Consider the following 19,757-nt stretch of genomic DNA (forward strand, 5'->3'; position numbering starts at 1 on the left):
GACTTTTTAATGTCTACAGTCTCAGATCAACACAGCCCTGCCCTTCCCATATTAGATTCTTGATGAATGTGTGTTGTTGTTATTCAGCCTGGCTCAATGTGCCCCTTTTTAACTTTGAGCACCCGCCCCTTTAAACTTCTCTGCACGGCCCTGGACAGGCTGGTCACAATATTTCAGGAACTGCTGATTTACTGGAATTTGCACACACGACCATCTTACGGGTTTTACAGAGAAAGGTCGGAAGAAGAGATATATGCTAAAAAAAAAAAAAAAAAAACAACCCACATACATTAATTTTCAAACATGTACAAAGAATATGATTTATTAAATAACCGAGGCAGAGGTAAATTAAAAAAGTAAATATTAAGATTGGAAACAAGGGCACCACATGCCCTGTCTTTTCCTCTACTTCCTCTGGTTTGGGATTCTAGAAATTGAGTTTCCAGACCTGCTGAGGGGATCCTGGTTACTTTAAATCCCATAATGCTTCAAACCCCCTAAACAGTCTTTAAAAACATGTTAAAAGGATACAATACATAGTATGCTATCAAAGAGAAAAGGCAGTTTTTCCAGGTGTTTCGAGCACGGGTTTGATCTCTGAGAAGAACCCAAGGCCAAGACCAGAGAAGTAGAAATATTTCAGATACTTTTCCATTTAAAAGTAACACCATGTGTTCCACAAATAGAGATAACATTAAAAAAAGATTCAAACTAGACGAAATGTTGCAATTAAAACAAACAGTTGGGAATGCATACATAATACAATCACTTTCAAAGCGTGATTGCTGCTTCGTTCATGTATAAACATGAACCTTGAATCATTGTATTATGTGCATATGTTCGAGTTCCTCAGCTTGTAGTTCTTTTCCCATCATTCTTGAGTCCGATGACAGCATAGCATCTGGGAGACAACAGGGGGTCAAACAGTTGCACCAGTGCAGAGAATGACACGTCCTCCTGGCATACAAGGAAAAAAAAAAAAAAAAACACCCATAAAAAAATAACACACAACAGAGCTGATATAAAAATCTTGATTCTGCTCCCAGTTTGGGCTTTATTACAGCTGAAGGATGTTTCCTCTATAAAAGAATTCTCTATTGAATCCCCCGAGAAGAAATATCTGTGCAAGTGTTCACTCAGGTGGGCTCATGTTTATGTGCAAAACAAGTTTGTCTTCCTTGGCAGCTAAGCTGTTTAGCTGTAGAACTGTAGCCAACCCAGAGGCTGTATGCACGCTGGAAATCTCTCTCTCTCTGTCATCATCTAGTGCTGACTAGGGTGTGTTCAGAAATTTCTCAGGCAATCACCCCACAACCATGTTTGTACTCAGTCCATTTAAAAATCTTAAAGCAGGCGTTTGTAACTCATAGCCGAGGGGTCTTCAAAAATATCTGTTGTAAGTTATAAGACTGTGCTATCATGGACAGAAGTGCATATCTACACATGGGGAGCATTTACACCAATAAAACAAGCATACTATGTCGCTTACTCCCACCCACTTTTTCTGAAACTCTGATTCATACACGATCAAGTGATCATGTCATCCATCCAACCATTCGCTTCCACTTAGGGCGAGACCCTGAACAGGTCACCAGTTTGCTGCAGGCCTAACAAGGACAACCATTCCCACTCACAGTCACACCAATACATGCAAACAAAGGGAGAACGTCCAAACAGCACACAGAAAGCCCCCGGCCAGACAGAGGATTCAGATCTTGGACGCTCTTGCTGTGAGGCATTTGGGAATTCCTCCCCTAAAAATAGTATTTTTACAATAAACTTTTACCCGTGAACACTCTTTAGAGTTTTTATCTGGATTAAAAACCTGTGGCTGGGGGATTTTACAGGAAGGCCTGGTGGGTGGTGCTAGGTTTAGTCACAAACCAGTGACGGACAAATTCAAATTCTGACCAGCCCCTATGCAAAATAGGGGACTGAGCAGCTGATTAACACTGTTATCCATTAAACCATCACAAGCAAGAGCTTTGTTGCTGCTGTTGTTGGCTGAAAAGTACAATCCTTTGACGTTGATCTCCACCCGCATTTTGATGTGACTGCGATTAGATCAAGAAATGTGGACAGCAGTGCTACACTGAAACACAGAATACGCAGAACACACTGTGCTGATCGAAGTTTTTGATGTGAGTTCAATACAGAAAGATGTCTTCTTGCATGTTCTGTCTCCATTCTTCTTGGTGATATGGGCCAATATCTCTTTGTGCTTCTCTCTTTTTCTCTCTCTCAGTTTTTTCCACTGACACTGTCTGTGTTGTAGGATGGCAGTCTAAGGAGAGACAACCAGACCTCCCTCTGCCTGGCCATGTCCACGCAGGATTTCTTGGGTCTTCCGAATAGGACATGCCCAGAACACCACACACAGGAGACCTCCAGGACACATCTTGGTCAGATGCCTGTACCACCTTAACTGGTTCTGCTTCAAGTTGTTCTAAATGACTTAAAACTTCACCCCATTACTAAGGGAGAGACCCTCCACTCTTGCAAAGAAGCTGATTTCCACCACTTGTACCCATTATCTCATCCTTTCTGTCACTGACACCAGCTTATGGCCACAAGCGCTAGGAGCACGGATCAAGCACGGATCAACCAGGAAATCAACAGTTTCTCTTTTATTTTCAGCTCCGTCTTCACCACAACAGACCAGCTTCTGCATGACCCCAGCCACAGACCATTCACGCTCCTGCCATCCGGCAGCCAATTCGGGAGCATTCAGACTCGCACTAGCAGACACAGAGACAGTTTCTACCCACAAGCCATCAGGCTTTTGACCTGCTGACATTCTATACACACCATTACACACTCACTATAATTACAGGACTCTACACACTGGCACTTCAACAAATGCCACTTAAATGCTCATGCACAAGTTTTGTACAAACTGTAAATACCAACTTGTCTTAAATTCTCTAAATATTTAATACTTTTTTCCTCTCTTTTTTCTCTTTTATCATTATTATTACTGCTATTTTCTGTTATTTTCTTCTTAATATAACTGCAGACTTTCTATATGCTCATGTAAAGCTGAGGAGCACGAGCCAAAGAATTTCATTATGGGTAAATGTGGCTACACTGTTTATCTGTACATGACAATAAAACTTGAAACTTGACTGCCGGTGCCACACCAGTTCATCTGTCAATGTCCTGCTACACTCTTCCCTCACAAGACCCCTGAGATAGTTAAAACTCCTGCACTTGGGACAACAATCCACCACAACAAAGGGTGGGCAGTTCACCCTTTTCCGGCTGAGAACCATGGCCTCAGACTTGGAGGTGCTAATTCTAAACCCAGCCGTTTCACGCTCGGCTGCGCCGCCCCGGTGTGATTTCGATTTTCCACGCTGTCAAACTCACCTCTATGAAAATGTTGCCATTTGTGCTTTTATCCAAAAATAATCTATCTGCCCACACTCTCTGGGTCAATCAGCCTCCATTCAGGCCCCTGTTCAGTCCTTTAAATTCGCTCTGTAAAGTGATCTGAAAAGTCTCCCTTTCAGGCCGTCCGTCGTGCAACCCTCCTCCTCCCCGTCTCTACATCATCCAAGTTTTCCAGGGCATCTCATCCAAAAGTGCTCAGCAGCCATCTGCTTACTCTGCTCCACAAGCAGTGTATGTGACTCCTGCGGGTCCAACCAATCTCCTACCATAATCTGGGAATCTGCTCCATGATGTCGCCTCTCATTTGAGTCTAAATTTGCATATTCATATTTTTTGTAATAAATCTCATTCTCTTCTTCCAGATGATCTCTCCTTACTGGAATATGTGCATCGCTGTTCTACTATCAGGGCTTGCAAATTCAGTGAAAACACATCAATTCAACACCTGATCTTTGTGTGCTTACATGATTGTTTAAGGCTGAACGTGCTTCTGCACACTTATAACCGCATGGATCACATTAACATCCATCCATCATCTCCTATTTTCCCCTCTTCCTCTGCTTGGCCTCAAGGGAGATCTCCCAAACGCTGACCAGTACACTTGATGTTACATAGCTTGATTACGTCCCCCCCTTCTCTTTTAAGGAGGTTCATCTGACATATAATCTCGCATAATCAGAATTTCAAAGCTTTCCGATCATACACATCTCATCGTTATGACTCAGACCGAAGATTAGCGTGTTGTGTTTGGCTGCCGGAACACGAGATGATAAATTGCAGGCTGGCTTCAATTTAGCCGACACCTATGTTACTGTCAATAACAAAGAGAGGTTTCCAGATTTCAGCTGACATTTCTGTGTGTTCACTTTCATCATCTGGGAAGTATATTTCATATCCCAATCAACAAGCTGAACAAGCAAATCATAAAGATGAGCCCAGACAGAAAATTGGAAAAATCCTCCAAAGCTGTGCCGTGAATGTTCTGAAGCACCATCAGAGTTGAATTAATTTAAGCAGGATTTGACATTTTGATGAAACCAAAGGTTTTCTGGTTTTGTTTTACCTGTTCTTTCAGATAGCAGAGGCGATCGAGGAGAATCAGACCTTCAATACAGGGAGCAAGGGTCACCTTCAGCTGTAGAAAGAGGCCGACATGAGAGAAAGCACATGTGTATATCTTTTTTTTTACTCTATTTGACACATATGCGAAATTTGTGTCTTCCAAGTAGTTCCGCAATTCCCCAAAATCTATTTTACTGGTTTGTGTCATGAAAGAAAACTGGTATGCTGGCAGACATCACAATTAGTGGCCTCAGAAGAGAAGAGGGAAAAAAGTGGCTGGTTTTCTTCTCATTCAGAGCAATCACTCTCTCATTATTTCCCTGTAGAATACAATGACCTCACTTAGTGGTCTGTAATTTTTTTTTTCTTTACAGGATAAAAAAGATTTTTACACAAAAAAGGGTTTAAACATGTTGTTGGAATCTAAGGTGGGAATTAAATACTAGGATGCTCGACAGGGAGAGAACCAAGATGTATGGAAGACTTACCATGTTAAAAGCATGCATCTCATCCATTCGCACTCTGTATGTGTTGTGATAATCCTGGATGTCGCTGTCAGAGAGCTAAAGAGAGAGTGACGTGTTATATATGCAGGTAAAAAAGAGGAGAATGACAAAAAAAGTTGGAAGCAAGCTGTGAGGGAGATGTGAAGTGGGACAAGTGAAAGAAAATAGCATGTTTTTAAAGAGCTGTGAGAAACATGGGACAGACAGAAGCGCACCATCGCCCACTGTTACCCAGAGCAACCAGATGACAGACTTCTCAACAGCGTGAAAGATCCTATACTAAGATCCTATACTATACTATACTATACTATACTATACGACACACTCTATTGTTAACCTAAATCAACCTTTTAGGTTTTTACTTAGATCCTGTCACATACATGCTGTTAGAATGATTGTTGCTCAAATTTTCAAATAATGAGGTCAGCATATGTGAAAGTAATCCCTGAGAGGCAAAAGCTCAGGCCTCATCTACACGCAGCCAGTGATGTCAGCTTCACAAGTGGCTAAAGCTGTTGCTAGCATTTATATCTGTGGGTGTGACGTGTAGTTAGATTCCTATGGAGCTGCACATCAGGTCACAGTGCAGTAGGTGCAGAAGTCAGCTGTCAGACAGTCTTTTTTTGTACTTATGGCTCTGTAAGATGTCAAAACATCTGGGCCCATCCAGCTGCTGATTGGTGGTTGGGACTGGCCCCATGCAGCCAATCAGAAGACCAGCTGGATCAAAGGGTGGGTGGCCTTAAAGAGAGAGGAGCTTAAACAGCTGAGAATGAACTCAGGGACTACAACAAGGGTCAGTATAAAACAAATAAGGATCATTTTGAATTGTGAATTATGCAAAGCTTCTCTGTTTGAGGTCATGAGTAAAAATATGGATTGGAAATGGTCCACTTACTGAGTCTAGCTCTAACCTAAATCTGTAGCTGAAAATGCAGAAGGACAGTGTTTATTTCTTTTCTTGTGTGTTTGTGGAAGGTGTAAAGATGAGTGTAATATTCTGCTCCCGACCTTTGATTCATCCAGTTCCAGTCTGCGCAGAGCTCGCCGAACGTAGTCCACAAATGACTTTGCCTTGGAGTAAACATTCCCAACTCGCTTTTCACTGTGGAACAAACATGTTTCTGCTCAGTGATGCACTCACACCTCAGCAAATGTTTCTAAGGATTAAACGATGAGGAATAGCTGGTGTTTGGGGAAAACTAATGGGTATTCAATGCTGATCTGATGAAGGTCAAAGGTCAGCAGGCAGGTTGTCTTTGATGGTGTGTGGAGTGATAATATTTTGATAAGAGTAAACTGAGGTCTGCAGCATTTCCTTCTATTGTTTGGCTTTGTCGGGCAGATACAATCAGTCACTAAAGATGTGCACCACACTGGCTGAAAGGCCTTACAGTATAGGGAATGGAGTGAGAATGGGCTGGGCTGTAAAGCAGCTGCTACTCTTTGGATAGCAAGGTGAATTAAGGACAAACTGAATCCTGAAGGATGCCTGCGTATTTTGCCTTAATTGCTACCAGATGGTGTTGAGAATTTCTACTTTTTAAAGTATTTCTAGTAATGTAGAAAATGTACAAATGTTCATTAAAATACCAAAAATCCACAACAAACACTAGAAAATTCACAAAGAAAAAAGGAGATGTGGAGTTTAGCATGAATTTTAAACTTAAAATGCATAATCAAGAACCACTGCCAGTCTAAACATGTTTCTGTGTGCATTATGATGCTGCCTATCATATATGTGCCCATATTTTGGTACCTTTATTTAAATTCTCTGCAGGAAACAGCTCACCTTTTTATTCCTAGTAGTTTTGTGGATCTAAGTAAGTTAGTTATGGCATGTATGTCCACCAGTTAGTCTCGCCACCACTTTGGTCAAAAGAGAAATAACTAAAAGCAGCTGAAGTTTTATAGAAATGATTCTCAGAGTACAAATTTTAATGATTTTACTGGCTAAGAAGCTTGGAAAGAAAAGCGTCTGGACTTCTTTGAGTTGCTTGAAGACATTTCACCTCTCATCTGAGAAGCTTCTTCAGTTCTAAGGGTCAAATAGTGGAGAGTCCCAGATTTAAACTCAGTGGGAGTTTCCCCCCAAAGAGGGACAAAAGACCCCCTGATGATCCTCTACCTAATCACACGAGCCAAGGTGTGAAAGCGGTGTGGGTCCCAATCAGCCAGGGTTTTGGGTGAACTCATTGTGAAACCTGGCCCCACCCTATCATGTGATTTCCTGAGGTCAGATGGCCCAGGATGTGGGCTGTGAATTGTCATTTTTGACCAACTACTGTTGTGGTAGTGCTAACAGTAACTGTTACAATGCTAACTCTGTATAATAAGATGATAAGCATGGTTGCTCTTGGACAATTTATTAAGTACACCAGTTCAAATGCTCTTTAACGCAAATATCTAATCAATCAAACAAGGTAATTATTCAACGACTTTAGGTTGAAGTTTAAACCAAGCATCATAATGGGGAAGGTGATTTTAGGGACTTTGAACACGGCATGGTGATGTCCTCCTCTGAGATGGGATTTTCCCACACAACCATCTCTAGGGTTTACAGAGAATGGTCTGAAAAAGGAAAAATATCCAGTGAGCAGCAGTTCCCTGGGTGAAGATGTAGTTGATGCCAGACCTCAGAACAGAATGGCCAGGCTGCTTTTGGGCAACAATAACCCAGCTAGCCACTAATTACTACCAAGATATGCAGACGAGCATACCAACACATCAAACTTTGAAGCACATGAGCTACTGGGAAAACATTGCTTGGTCTGATGAGTCTGAATTGCTGCTGTGATATTTGAACAGTGAGGTCAGAATTAAGTGTATACAACATGAAAGCATGGATCCATCTTCCTTCGTGTCAGCAGTTCAGTCTGGCATTGGTTTAATGGTGTGTGTGTGTGGGGGGTGGGGGGTGGGGGGGGGTGGTGGGGGGATACGTTCTTGGCACTTTTTGAGTCTCTTATTGCCAACTAAGCATCATTTAAATACCTAAGCCTAGCTGTGTATCATCTTAAACTGTTTTTTGAACACAGCTTTGAGTTCACTGTACTAAAATCGCCTCCACAGTCACCAGATCTCAAACAATTGGAGCACCTTGAGATGTGGTGGACTAGAAGATTCATATCACACATGTGTGGCCGACAAATCAGGAGCAACTGTGTGACACCATCGTGTCAACATGGGCCAAAATCTCTGAGGAATGTTTCCAGCTATGTTATAGGTATGAACATATAACATAACTTATGTTAGCATTTAGATTAAAGCAGCATTGTCCTATGTGGGGGTCACGCTGCATGTAGTAGGGAATGTTCCTATTTTTTGGCAAATAATACCTGCAAGATCAGGAAACTGGTTTAATCATTTTTTTTATAATGTTTCCTGTGCTGAAAACATCACTATAACACTGAAAGGTAATGATCTTTGAACATTTTCAGAACAAAACATTTGTAGCTGTGCTCTAGCCGCTAGAATTGCCATAGGTTACCTGCTTGGAAAAAAAAGACTTAGTTTCCTGTCAGTTCAATTTCTGTCCACTAACTGATCTATATGTAAACTTCAAGCTCATTTGAACCCTCAAGTCTATTATTCATTAGGCCTGATACAACAATACACCCAAATCTGGCCAGGAATTGAGTACATATGGCTTTTGCTGGCAAGTCTTGGGTCATTTGTAACCTAAACAAGCCAGAGAGAGAAACCTTTCACTTCTGGTTCACAACAAATAAAACAAAACCTTTGGACTGCTATCAAAGCTTGACACCTGTTCTGTTCTCACTCATTCTAACCAAACATAGTTGATACTGTACACACTGACGGGGGGAAGGAAAAAAAGGTCCTAAAAAATTACATGCATTTGCCCTCATTTCTCATACTCCACTAGAAATCTGCTGGTCCAGATGTGAATTCCTCTAGATTACCTTTTATAGGAGCTGTAGTGGTCCCTCAGAATAACATGAAGGACTGCTCGGTAGAACAGAGATTCCATCTGAATCTGCAGGGAAGGACAAAGCTGTTTATTTGAATTAACATAACTCAGCTTTTACAGTGAAAAACTTATTTTTTTCCTTCACCAAACATGTGTACAAATGGCCGACGAATATTTCTGACAATTTGCAAACTTAGAGCAACACTAGCAAGCAATCAAGCCTGAGTTCTGTTCCAGTCAGTAATCAATCTTTCCATGATTGCATTAATATTTATAAACATTCCATATTAATGGCAGCGGGTGTCATGTATCAGCTTTGGCCTGGAGCCTCCAAGCTCTGCATTTCAAATAAATACACTGTAGTCAATCACAGACTTAAAACAATAGCAGAATTAATGGGCTGATTGTTTGAATGCATGCCGGAGTTTAGCAATGAAGATAATACGGTGCTGGGTGATTGTGAAAGCCCGTACTTGTGATTTGAAATCATTTGATGTATTTGTTTTGATGAGTGTAATGACAGTTTACAGAAAGAGCTTCCATTCTTTTGCAATGATGGCTATTTGTCTATGATATTGATTACAGTTAGTATGCACGCCTTACTTACCCCTTGGCCAAGTGCAACTCTTTCCAGTGCCTGTTTGAGACAAATGGGAAAGTGTTAAGACAAAGACTTTCCTGGAAAAAAAGTGAGCTGTAGGAGCAAAGAAAAAAAAAAAACATTTCTGATGCTCTGCTTATACTAATGAGCCAAAACATTATGATCACCCTTGTCTAGTATAGTCTTGGTCCTTTGTGTGCTGCCAGAACAGCAGATGGACTCTACAAGACTTCTGAGCCTATTGTCTAGTCCAGGGGTGGGGAACTCCAGGCTTCAAGGGCCGGTGTCCTGCAGGTTTTATATGTCACCCTGGGGCAACACAATGAATCAAATGATTAGTTCATTACCAGGCCTCTGGAGAACTTCGAGACATGTTGAGAAGATCATTTAGCCATATAAATCAGCTCTCTTGGATCAAGGACACCTCTAAAACCTACAGGACACCGGCCCTTCAAGCCTGGAGTTCCCCCACCCCTGGTCTAGTATATTAGGTACATAAGTATTTGAACAGTGCTACAATTTTTGCATTTTTGCTTCTGTAAAACGCCACATATTGAAGTTGAATTTGGTAGCTGCTCATGGGAACTCTCAATATTACAGACATGGAAAGATGTGTCAGCGCGCATGAAGAATGCCATCGCTAGGGTGAAAAACAAAAGAGATCTATTGGAAAGATAGTGGAAACTCTTGGGTTGCCAGTTCAATTTTGCAGGTTTTTGGAAAGAAGGGATGCACCGGGAAAGTTCAGCAACGTGGTTAACAGAGACATTTACCCAAGGAAGGCAAGAAATTTCTTGATGATCGAAGAATTCTTGGCATTTCCTTGGTGAAGAAAAAAACTTTTACCTTGGGCCAGAATGAAAGGGCTGATGGTCCAAAGTATTAGTTTTCAAACTCTTTGCGAGCAAGACACAACTACGGAGTATCTATGCAAAACAATCTTTGTCACCCAAAGAGTTCTCCCGTTTTCTTTTCAGAATAACACTCTTTGACAGCCCGTGCCATTTGTAATCTATTGCAGAGTTGTCACCACTCAACAATACTTTGCCTCTGTTAACTTGTCAGCCTTTGGTATGAATCCAGTGCTCTCTTAGGTAGGCCAAGTTTCTTTCAGAAGAGTTGTTTGGCTTCTGATTCTGAAACGGACCCTTGCACATAGAACAGTTATATGTTTGCAATAACAATGCAATGGTTGTACAAAAATACCAAAGCACACCTGGATCAGGGCACACCCGGACTTGCCTCATGGTGCACACTATTGGGAAACCACTGACACAAAAAATACCAAAGTGTCTGTCAAAACCGCAGTGATGCGTTGGTGGATGTAGGATCTGGGCAACTGGTGCAAACTGATGATGTTTTTTCTACGAACACATATCTGGACTGGTCATAGAGGAGAGAGACGTGACCTTGATACAAGAAGATTTCTGGCTTCCAACTATAATCCTTGGGGAGTCTGTCTTTAAGCAACTGTGTGACGATTAATAAGTGGCTAATCAATGGACTCCCGGCCAAGGTGCTCAGATCTGCAGCATAAAAATAGGGCCACGATGGATGATGCTGTGCAAGCCGCCCCAGAGATTTGTAAGGCGAACAAATGTAATGTTCCTAAATATCCAATTCAGACAAGTGACCTCAATGCATCCGAGCATGCTGTTCAAGTGAATGTGTGTGTGTATGTGTGTGTGGTGGTGGGGGGACAGTTTCTTCTGAGCTGTGAAAATGGAAAGGCTTTATAACAAATGGGTGTAATTTGCCATGCAACATTTTTTAAACCGCTTGTAATAAAGCTGCAGGTCTGCACTTCAATCACAGCTTCACTGCTTCATTTCAAATCCACTGTGGTTGGTTACAGAAGCAAAATTATAAACACTGGAAGCGACAGTACAAATATAGTTGACTGTATCCATCAGACCTCGGTAGGCACCAAGGGTTATGAGAACATGAACAGTATGTGATTCATCCACTGACGGTCAGACTCTTGAGTTCATCAGTGTAAAGTTTTACTGTCAGCTAATAGTTTTTTTTGTTTGTTTAGGGGGCTTTTTGTATGCAGCCATGAAAAAAGAAAAAAAAAAAACACATGAGAAACTTACCAAACATGCTGACATCCTGGCATTTCTGCCACAAAAGCAGGATTGGTCACGGAGGTACTGACTCAGAGGGAAACCACACACACTCTGCAAACACTCTGTGAGAGGACACACAGGAATATGAGTCAACTGATTAATCAGTTTAGTTGACCAGTGGGATTTGTCATGCTGTTTTCATCTATTTCAAATAGTTGCAAGACAAACATCAAGATAGCAAAAGTACCTAACTTTTTTTTGTTGTTTTTTGCAGTGATTGCCTTAGAACATCCCAGGGGAGTGGATTCAAATGACCTATTAGTTACCGTTAAATTAAATCCGAAGACACAGCCAGCAGGAATTTAGCTTAGCTTAGCACAAAAGATAAACCTTCGGGAAAGCAAGCCTAGCCTAGCCTAAAAATAACATTGATTCAATCCTGAGGTTTTGTACAGTTTAGCAAATTTCACCTAGCGTTAATTATTTCGCTTTATAGATGCTGATACCTTTGAGGACCCAAGAGCATCAGCCTCCTAATTTTTAATCATTTTGTGCTAAGCTAATCTAACTCTCAGCAGAAAATCACCCAAAAGAACTTCAACCTTCTCTTTTAATGCAAGCAAATTCATATGTTACCCCCTAAATAGTCAGTACGGCTAACCTCTAATTATTATGTGGAAAAATAGCAATGTGAGCCCCATTTTTCTAACCGCAGGAGTTCTTAGTACTCAAAAACCCTGATTCCCAGTGGGAGGGTGGCGAGTGCTGACAGCATGCCATCCTTTTCATGTCCCTTTAAAAAGGTTGGAAGACTGAGGCCAAGGCACAGCAAATCCAGTGGGAGTACAGTCAAAGGAAGCACTAATAACATGTGCAGCTGTGGATGGTCAGGCTCTCACAAACTGCTCTGGACACGGGGGCATATTAGCAGTCAGGTTAGCTTCACGTCTGCCTGGCACATGGCCGCCAACACAGGCCCTTAGAAGCAACTGAAGTGGACGAGGCTTTGTGACATCTGAAGGGTGGATTTCAGTACAGTATGTGCACAGAGCTGTTTATAGTAGCTTTGCTTGTGTTGGTCACAGAGTTCGTTCAGAAGTGGCCAGATAAATATTTCTGATATTCTAGTGTGTGACCGGACATGTACACTCAAAAGCTGTACTCGTCTTGGAGTTGTTTTTGCTGTTGTGAGTATATAGAAAGTTTACAGTACTAGATGTGGATGCTGCACTTCAGGAAATCCTTGAATTCTAAATGAGCCGATCACATAAATGTATAACGTCCTTCTCTAACAAAGCTTTCAGGCCTTTGGATCCTTTTTTGGGCTGAAGCAGGCCACCACAGGAGCTGGCCTACAGCCCAGACTGCACTGTAAGGCCAACAGGGGAGTGAAACTGTGTGCGTGTGTGAGCGAACGCCTTTGTTCCTTTCCTTAAATGATCGAGAAACAAGTGTGGAAAAGAGTGTTTTCAATCAGCTGTCATGATAGCATTTTCCACTCTCGAGTGTCGAGGGTCGCACTGTTAACAAGAGATGACGTGGTGCTGTATCGACAGCAGCGAGGCCTCTTTTCCTGCAGACGTGCAGAGGCTACAGACAAAGCACGAGGACACATGTAGACAATTTCATACCTCATAAACTCTGGAGTGGAGGAATATATGAGACAGGGATGATATCAGCCTGCATTCTGGCACCTGCGTTGCCGTCAAGCTAGGGCAGCAGCAGACAATGATAAACAGCCTCTTCGGTGTGAAACTCGGGGCTAACTACGACACCGTAAACACAAAATACTTCACGCTGGCTGCAGAATCAATTCCTTCCAATAGATTCTGTTTTTAAATACAAGGGTCAAATATTCTCATTTTCAGCAGCCTTCAACAGCCATTTTAAATCCATAAATCCAGTCTAATGACTGTAACAGTAGGCGTCAGACGTTAACTCAATCTCCAGAAGGGTAACTAGGCCGAGTCTCAGAATTCTCAGTGGAATATTGGACTTGTTTACTAAAAAGTAGGAATATGCACTAATCAGCCACAACATTGCAGTGTGGCTGGGCATGTCCCAGCTATGGAAAATTAAATAAATAGTTAGCTCAGACATGACACGGAGGACTCTTGGATCCAATCTGCAAATGTCATATAAAGCACACCATTCAACCTGACTGAGTCTACCTACAGTTGCTGCAAAGGTGCAAGCTGTCGCGCAACTCTCCTCCACCCCAGCGCCCTCTCTCTAGCCTACGTCAGGTTTAATCAGTGTCATATCTGTTATCACTGATTCCTGCGCTATTCTCTACAGGTGGTTTTGCTGCTGCCCTTCCCACCATGCGAGTATGTTGTGGATCACCAGGGAATATTTTCCTGCCCTTCTATTGTCTAATTTCCATAAAACCGTATAAACTGTAGCCTCAGTTTCCTGTTCTTAGCTGACAAGATTGCCATGTGATGTGGTCTTCTGCTGCTGTAGCCCATGTGCCTCAAGGTTTGACTTGTTGTATTTTTAGAGATGTTCTTCTGCATACTTTGGTTTTTACGAGTGGCTATTTTAGTTAATTTTCTATCAGCCCAAAACAGCCTGGCCATTCTCCCCTGACAAATCATTTTCGCCCAGCCAGCTGCTGCTCATTGGATAATTTCTATTGCTCTGACCATTCTCTGTAAACCCTAAAGATCTCTACATGGGGAAAATACAGAGGATAATCCTTCTCTGACGATAGTGGCTCACACTGAACCTTACAGGACTGAATCCAGCACCACTGCACTGACTGGGACTTGGAAGATTCAAGGCTTGATCTAAGCAGTCTCCACCCCACAGCCCACAGGACCCAAAGACTCAGCTGCCAAATCCCTGGTGACAGACACCGCAGAACATCACAGACCTGTGTCTACAGGTCAGTGCTCACAAGCGGGACCAACACAATATCTGGCAGGTGGTTTTAATGTTGTGGTGGCTCGGTTTAAGTGTTTATGTGACTCTTTGTGGGAATATAAGATTACATTTCTGATAAGAGCAGATTGATGAAGTGCAGGTGTCTGAGATTGGACTATGGGAGAAGCGTCAGTGAAAATAAGGAGGGAGAGAAATAGACATAAACAGCACATGAGAAACCACAGACTGTGTGTGTGTGTGTGTGTGTGTGTGTGTACAGTTATAGTTTTTCAACTCAAACAGAGACAGATAGAAACACACCTCCTGACTCCTGGAAGCGATTTACACCTCTAATTGTGTGTGTGTGTTTATTTACTCTGTCCGCCATGGTCAAACTCCTCAGACAGCAGGTGATAGCAGCAGCCCACACTGCAGACTGCGGCTAGCTCCGGTTTAGCCACAAACATCCTCAGCGTGCTGGGAGCCAAGTCGCCACAAGTGTGCAGGCCAACCATGACTGCATCCTGGGTTTTGGACAAATCACACAGAGATGGGAGAGAACAGAAAAGGAGGTGGAAGCAAGTAGGGGGAGTAGTAGAGATCGATGGTAAAATTTATTGGTGATGACGCGCTGCAGATTTGGCACCGCAGTCACACCCCAGACTCACTCCAGTAATGCAGACTCCAGCTGCTGTGACACACTTGTAATTCTAGGAGTTGCTATGGGAATCAAGCTATGCTACTATGCTCTACAGCTGGCTGAATATATATGAAGCTTTTTTTTTTTTACATATATTATTAAACATTTACTTTTGGCTTTGGGTTTGCTCACCTCCAGCTCATTGATGAGGTCTCGGAGCTCTGTTTCTGCAGTAACGTAAGATGTAAGAGGTGAAAACACGGCTCCAGTGCTGTCTGCCCTGCTCTGAGCTTTCCTCTCCAGGTTCTCTCTCTTCCTCCTTTCTCTCTCCTCAGCACTGAGTTGACTTGGGGGAACTCTGGGGGAAGCAGGCTGTATTACATCCACGGATAAAGCACTCAGGAAGAGCTCGTCTGTTTCTGGGTTTTGCTCTGAACGTCCTTCCACTGTGGGGTTGATGTCTGATGAGCTTGTTAACACCCTCTCCTCCTCTTGTGACCGAATTCTTGGCCCATTACCAGAGAAAACATCTTCGTCTCCCTTCAGCCCAGTTTTTTTTTCTATTAACTCCTCCTGAGGCGAATGTGTGGCCTCTGCTTGCGTCCTTGCTGCTTTGGTGTGTTTCTGGTATGCTTTCGAGAACTTCTTTAGCTTCCTGTTCCTCTCCTGAGCACCGTGGGTGTTGGTGCTAGAGGAGTCAATGCCATACACCCGAAGGGCATACTGAAGAGAGAGGAAGGAGCTCAAGTAGCCCTTCCCTGAGCCTACATCTATCACCTGCATGTCAAGTTAAAAAACAAAAACAGTACATGTTAAGAGCTGTTCAGTGGCTTTTACAGATTTTTCTTTCATATACCTTTAGGATATTGCCTGTACCTATAAAAATGTTGCCCTACCTGATTAACCCCACAGTGCTGAGCCAGGCAGGCTACCACCTCAGACATGGACTGGACTTCATGGGATTTCTTAGAAGTCATAAACTCATCTGGCTCAAAAGCAGCCACTATATTTTAAAAAAAAGTCAGTGGAAAAAAATGTCACAGTTTCCCCAAAATTTACACCACATAGGTTCAAAAAGTATGCTTGTGATTTGAACAGGACAATCCTGGATTGCTTCCTGTTCTCAGTGGGAAACAATCCTTCCCTACCTGTCTCCTCTGGAGTACCAGACTCGGACCTCATGTCCCTGAGGTCCTGCAGTAGATTCTCCCGGCTCATGCAGAGTCCAAGGCCGGGAAGAGAGTGCTCTTCAGCTGCCTGCACAAGTTCTTGGGTGTCAACCAGTCGCTTTGTATCATTGCAAAACCCAAATGTGGTGCTGGGCTGCTCTGTTTAGGGAGACAGACATGGGATATCTGTAACATAAAGTCTGCACAGAATATACTTTAAAATTCACAGTTTCTGTCCATGTATAAATAGTTTTGCTTTTATGCCTTGATAATTTATATTAATTTATAAATACTGGGGATCAAATCTTTAATAAGCTGATACTAACATAGAGTTTGGTCCAGAACATCTGTAGTCCCTTTCCATGATCCACACACATTTGGGCTAATAATTACCTTCTTTCAAAAGTAACTAACAACTTCAAGTCTAAGTAAAATCAACACTTTAAAAATATATATTTCATTAGTATTAGGTTACTCCTTGTTCCTAAACATGGAAGAATGTTTCCAAAACTCAGAAAAGTTTATTTCTTTAATTTTTTGCCATCCATAAGTCAATGTTTGGGGTTGTTATCTCAATTTTTTTTAAGAAATTAGGTCTCTCTGCCATTTTTCCAGGAAACAAGCTTCCATATTAGACAAGAAAAGAAAAGAAAAGAAAAGAAAAGAAAAGAAAAGAAAAGAAAAGAAAAGCCCTTCGCTCTCTTGTTTGGTCGGAGCTAGCTTACCACTTCGCCTGTGCTGTGGCTCCCTCTGCTGGTGATTACCGGAACCTACAGCTGACAGGACGTCCTCCGGTGATACGGCCACGAACCGTTTCCACACGTCGTGAGTGTAAAACTCCACGGTGTGGGCATTAGCAATATTAAGAGTTATAGATAGAAACCGAGTGACTTCATCTATCTGTTGCTGAATTTCTGTGAGGCTGCATGAGGAGGATTTCATGTTAATTAATAAAACGAAGAGGAGCTGGGCAAGCACGCAAACGTCCCACTTCTGGTGTACGCCTAGACGTTGGCAGTAGAAAAAACGGTTCGATGAATTTACTGATCTGCTTTTTATTTTTCAATAATATAAGATTTACATACATACAAGGCGAGTTTACACAGTGTAACAGGGCGTTTACACTTCATCAAAAACCAACATACTTGGAAGTCCGATAAGAAAAAAACTCACGTTGTTATTGATAAGTTGTTCAAAAACTATAAAAAAAAAATTAACTGAAGCCTCCTTTTATACCTGTTCACTACAGCATGAATTTATAACAAGGAATTTCAACAAGGAACATTTTGAAATAGGGCCTTCTGCAATCGATTTATCAAGTCTTGTCTTGTTCACGTCATCACACAGCGTCTGTAACGAAACGGCATGCTAGCTGAAGTCGACGAGCAGGTTGTAAACATTTGAGTTTTCCCGAAGAGACTGAACACACATGGCACCAACAGATCAAAAAACGAAGAATGAGAAGTTTGCAGGGAAAGAGGGCGACTTGGCGAAAACAAAAAGTGGCGCGAAGGGTGTCAAAAAGAAAAGAAAATGGATCTCCGATCAGAAATTATTCAAAGGCAGCGTAAAAGAAGGTACAATAAGGCTGAACGTACACGTAAATACTACACAGCCTCTATCTTTAAATAACATAGGAACCGTGAGAAATCAATTCATATTAGGTTTCAGAACTTAATCCGTGTTGGGTTAATTCAAACGACTGTCAACACAAGAGCATGAGCATAGTCTAGATAAGTAATGACACTGAATCGGATTTTTTTTAATGGTTTGATTTGCCTGTATTTAAAATCTCTGTCTTAACTCTTCAGGTCAAGGATTTGCTTTCAACAGGAAGCAGAAAGTCAAACATGAATACAACAAACTGCTGCGAAAGGAAAAGAAGAAGAACCCAGGGTCCAAAAACCTGTACAAAGAAGAGTATCCAGAACACCTCAGGCATCTGTACGAGGCTGAGGCAGAGAAACTGAAGAAAGAAGCCTGGACAAACAGAGTGAACAGGAGTAAGCTGAGGATGAAAGGGCAGGCGAAAGAGATGGGGGAAGGTGATGGAGAGGAAGAGGATGATGATGATGATGAGGCACAGCAGACCGAGGCAGCTGGTGAAGAAGAAGTTAGTGGGGGATCTGAGGTGAAAGAGTCAGCGTCCGGGAACCAAGCTGAGCCAACGTCAGCTTCACAGAGCGAAAGGTGAGCAAGTCTGTGCAGACATACAGCACTGTGCCAAAATCATGAAGCAATCCTCTTTACTTTAATATTTAGCTTTCAAGGAGCATTGACTGCTTTTTTGGTCACTTCCTTGCTTGTTCAGCCACTCAGCACTGACGTATGAATCACTGAAGAATAGAAAACACACCTTGTACAAAGGATGGAACAGTGTTGTGGCCACACTGAATCACTTTGTTACGAAAACAGATTTGTTCTTTAGTTGAACCTAAGAAAATGCCAAAGATGCCAGTTTGATTCCCAAAGAGCTACTAACTGAAAACCTGGCATATCTCAGCATGGTATGCATTGTGTCCTACAAGGAAATGAGGGGTGGCTCACAACTTTTACAGAACACTTAAAACAAGAGAGGGTGGGGTGGTGGAGAATGCATAAACAAAGTCAGCTTTTATAATGTTGGGTTTTAAAAAAAAAAAGTTTGCTTGTTTCCACCAGTCTTCCAATGAGCAATCGCATGAGAAAAAAAATGGAGAGGAAAAACTCTTACCAGAAGACAAAAGAAGAATTTGAGAGGATCCAAGAGAAGCGGAGAAAGAAGAAAGAGGTAATGTGTTTGACTAAGTAAAAGAAAAATAAGATCACAGTCTTTCTTTCTTTTTTTTTAATGAAAAAAGTTTTTAAACAACAGCCTGTGTGTTTGCTGTTTTTAGGAGTACTTGAAGAACAAGCAACAGAGAGAAGAGGCCACCCAGAAGTACAAACAAAAAAAGATGGAGACATTCCAGATCCTAAACAAAAAGACCAAGAAAGGACAGCCAAATCTAAACCTCCAAATGGAATATTTACTTCAGAAGATACAAGGAAGTGGGAAATGACTCCTCCTCAGAACTGAATGCCAGTAGAGGACTTTACTTAAAACCTCATAGGCTGAATCAAGATTGCGATTTTCTGTGCAAAATTAAAGTGGAAACTTGTGGTTGTTTTGACCATAAAGTACTTTGAGATATATATTGTGATTTCACAGTATTTTTTGCTCTGACCACTGAAAGTCATTGTACTGTCCAACCACAAGATGGCATCATAAGAAATGAAGTGATGACAGAACATGCTTTTATTTTTAAAAATAAATAAATATATAATTTCCAATAGTGTGCTTTTATTTTGAAATAAACCATAAATGCAACTTTCTTTTGGCCAATTTTCTGGTAGTCAACAAGTTTAGCTTTTATTTCCAAGTAAACCTCCAAAAACACAATAACACTCATCCCGCTGACAGCCTTCATTATGCTGCTGTCTTAATTACACACTACATAAAAATGTTGCACACATGTAGCCTGCATAGAGTAAGCTCA

The 19,757-nt window shown here is 41.8% G+C and overlaps 2 protein-coding genes across 2 annotated transcripts; one reads left to right on the plus strand and one right to left on the minus strand.

Moving 5' to 3' along the window:
* Positions 1-311: 311 nt before the first annotated feature.
* Positions 312-17,451, minus strand: mettl25 (methyltransferase like 25). Its single transcript, XM_087830811.1, has 12 exons — positions 16,965-17,451; positions 16,219-16,398; positions 15,967-16,073; positions 15,263-15,847; positions 14,807-14,954; positions 11,590-11,684; positions 9,500-9,529; positions 8,885-8,958; positions 5,973-6,066; positions 4,944-5,018; positions 4,457-4,528; positions 312-957 (listed from the first exon to the last, which is right to left on the minus strand). Exons 1-12 carry the CDS (start codon positions 17,179-17,181, stop codon positions 850-852), a joined length of 1,785 nt encoding a protein of 594 aa, XP_087686937.1. The 5' UTR covers positions 17,182-17,451; the 3' UTR covers positions 312-849.
* A 128-nt stretch (positions 17,452-17,579) lies between these two features.
* Positions 17,580-19,551, plus strand: ccdc59 (coiled-coil domain containing 59). The gene is made up of 4 exons (XM_087830812.1): positions 17,580-17,816; positions 18,051-18,429; positions 18,901-19,009; positions 19,116-19,551. Exons 1-4 carry the CDS (start codon positions 17,669-17,671, stop codon positions 19,278-19,280), a joined length of 801 nt encoding a protein of 266 aa, XP_087686938.1. The 5' UTR covers positions 17,580-17,668; the 3' UTR covers positions 19,281-19,551.
* Positions 19,552-19,757: the final 206 nt, after the last annotated feature.

The sequence above is a fragment of the Neolamprologus brichardi genome, chromosome 17, assembly GCF_056152115.1.
Source record: "Neolamprologus brichardi isolate AB-2024 chromosome 17, ASM5615211v1, whole genome shotgun sequence".
Lineage (NCBI taxonomy): Eukaryota > Metazoa > Chordata > Actinopteri > Cichliformes > Cichlidae > Neolamprologus > Neolamprologus brichardi.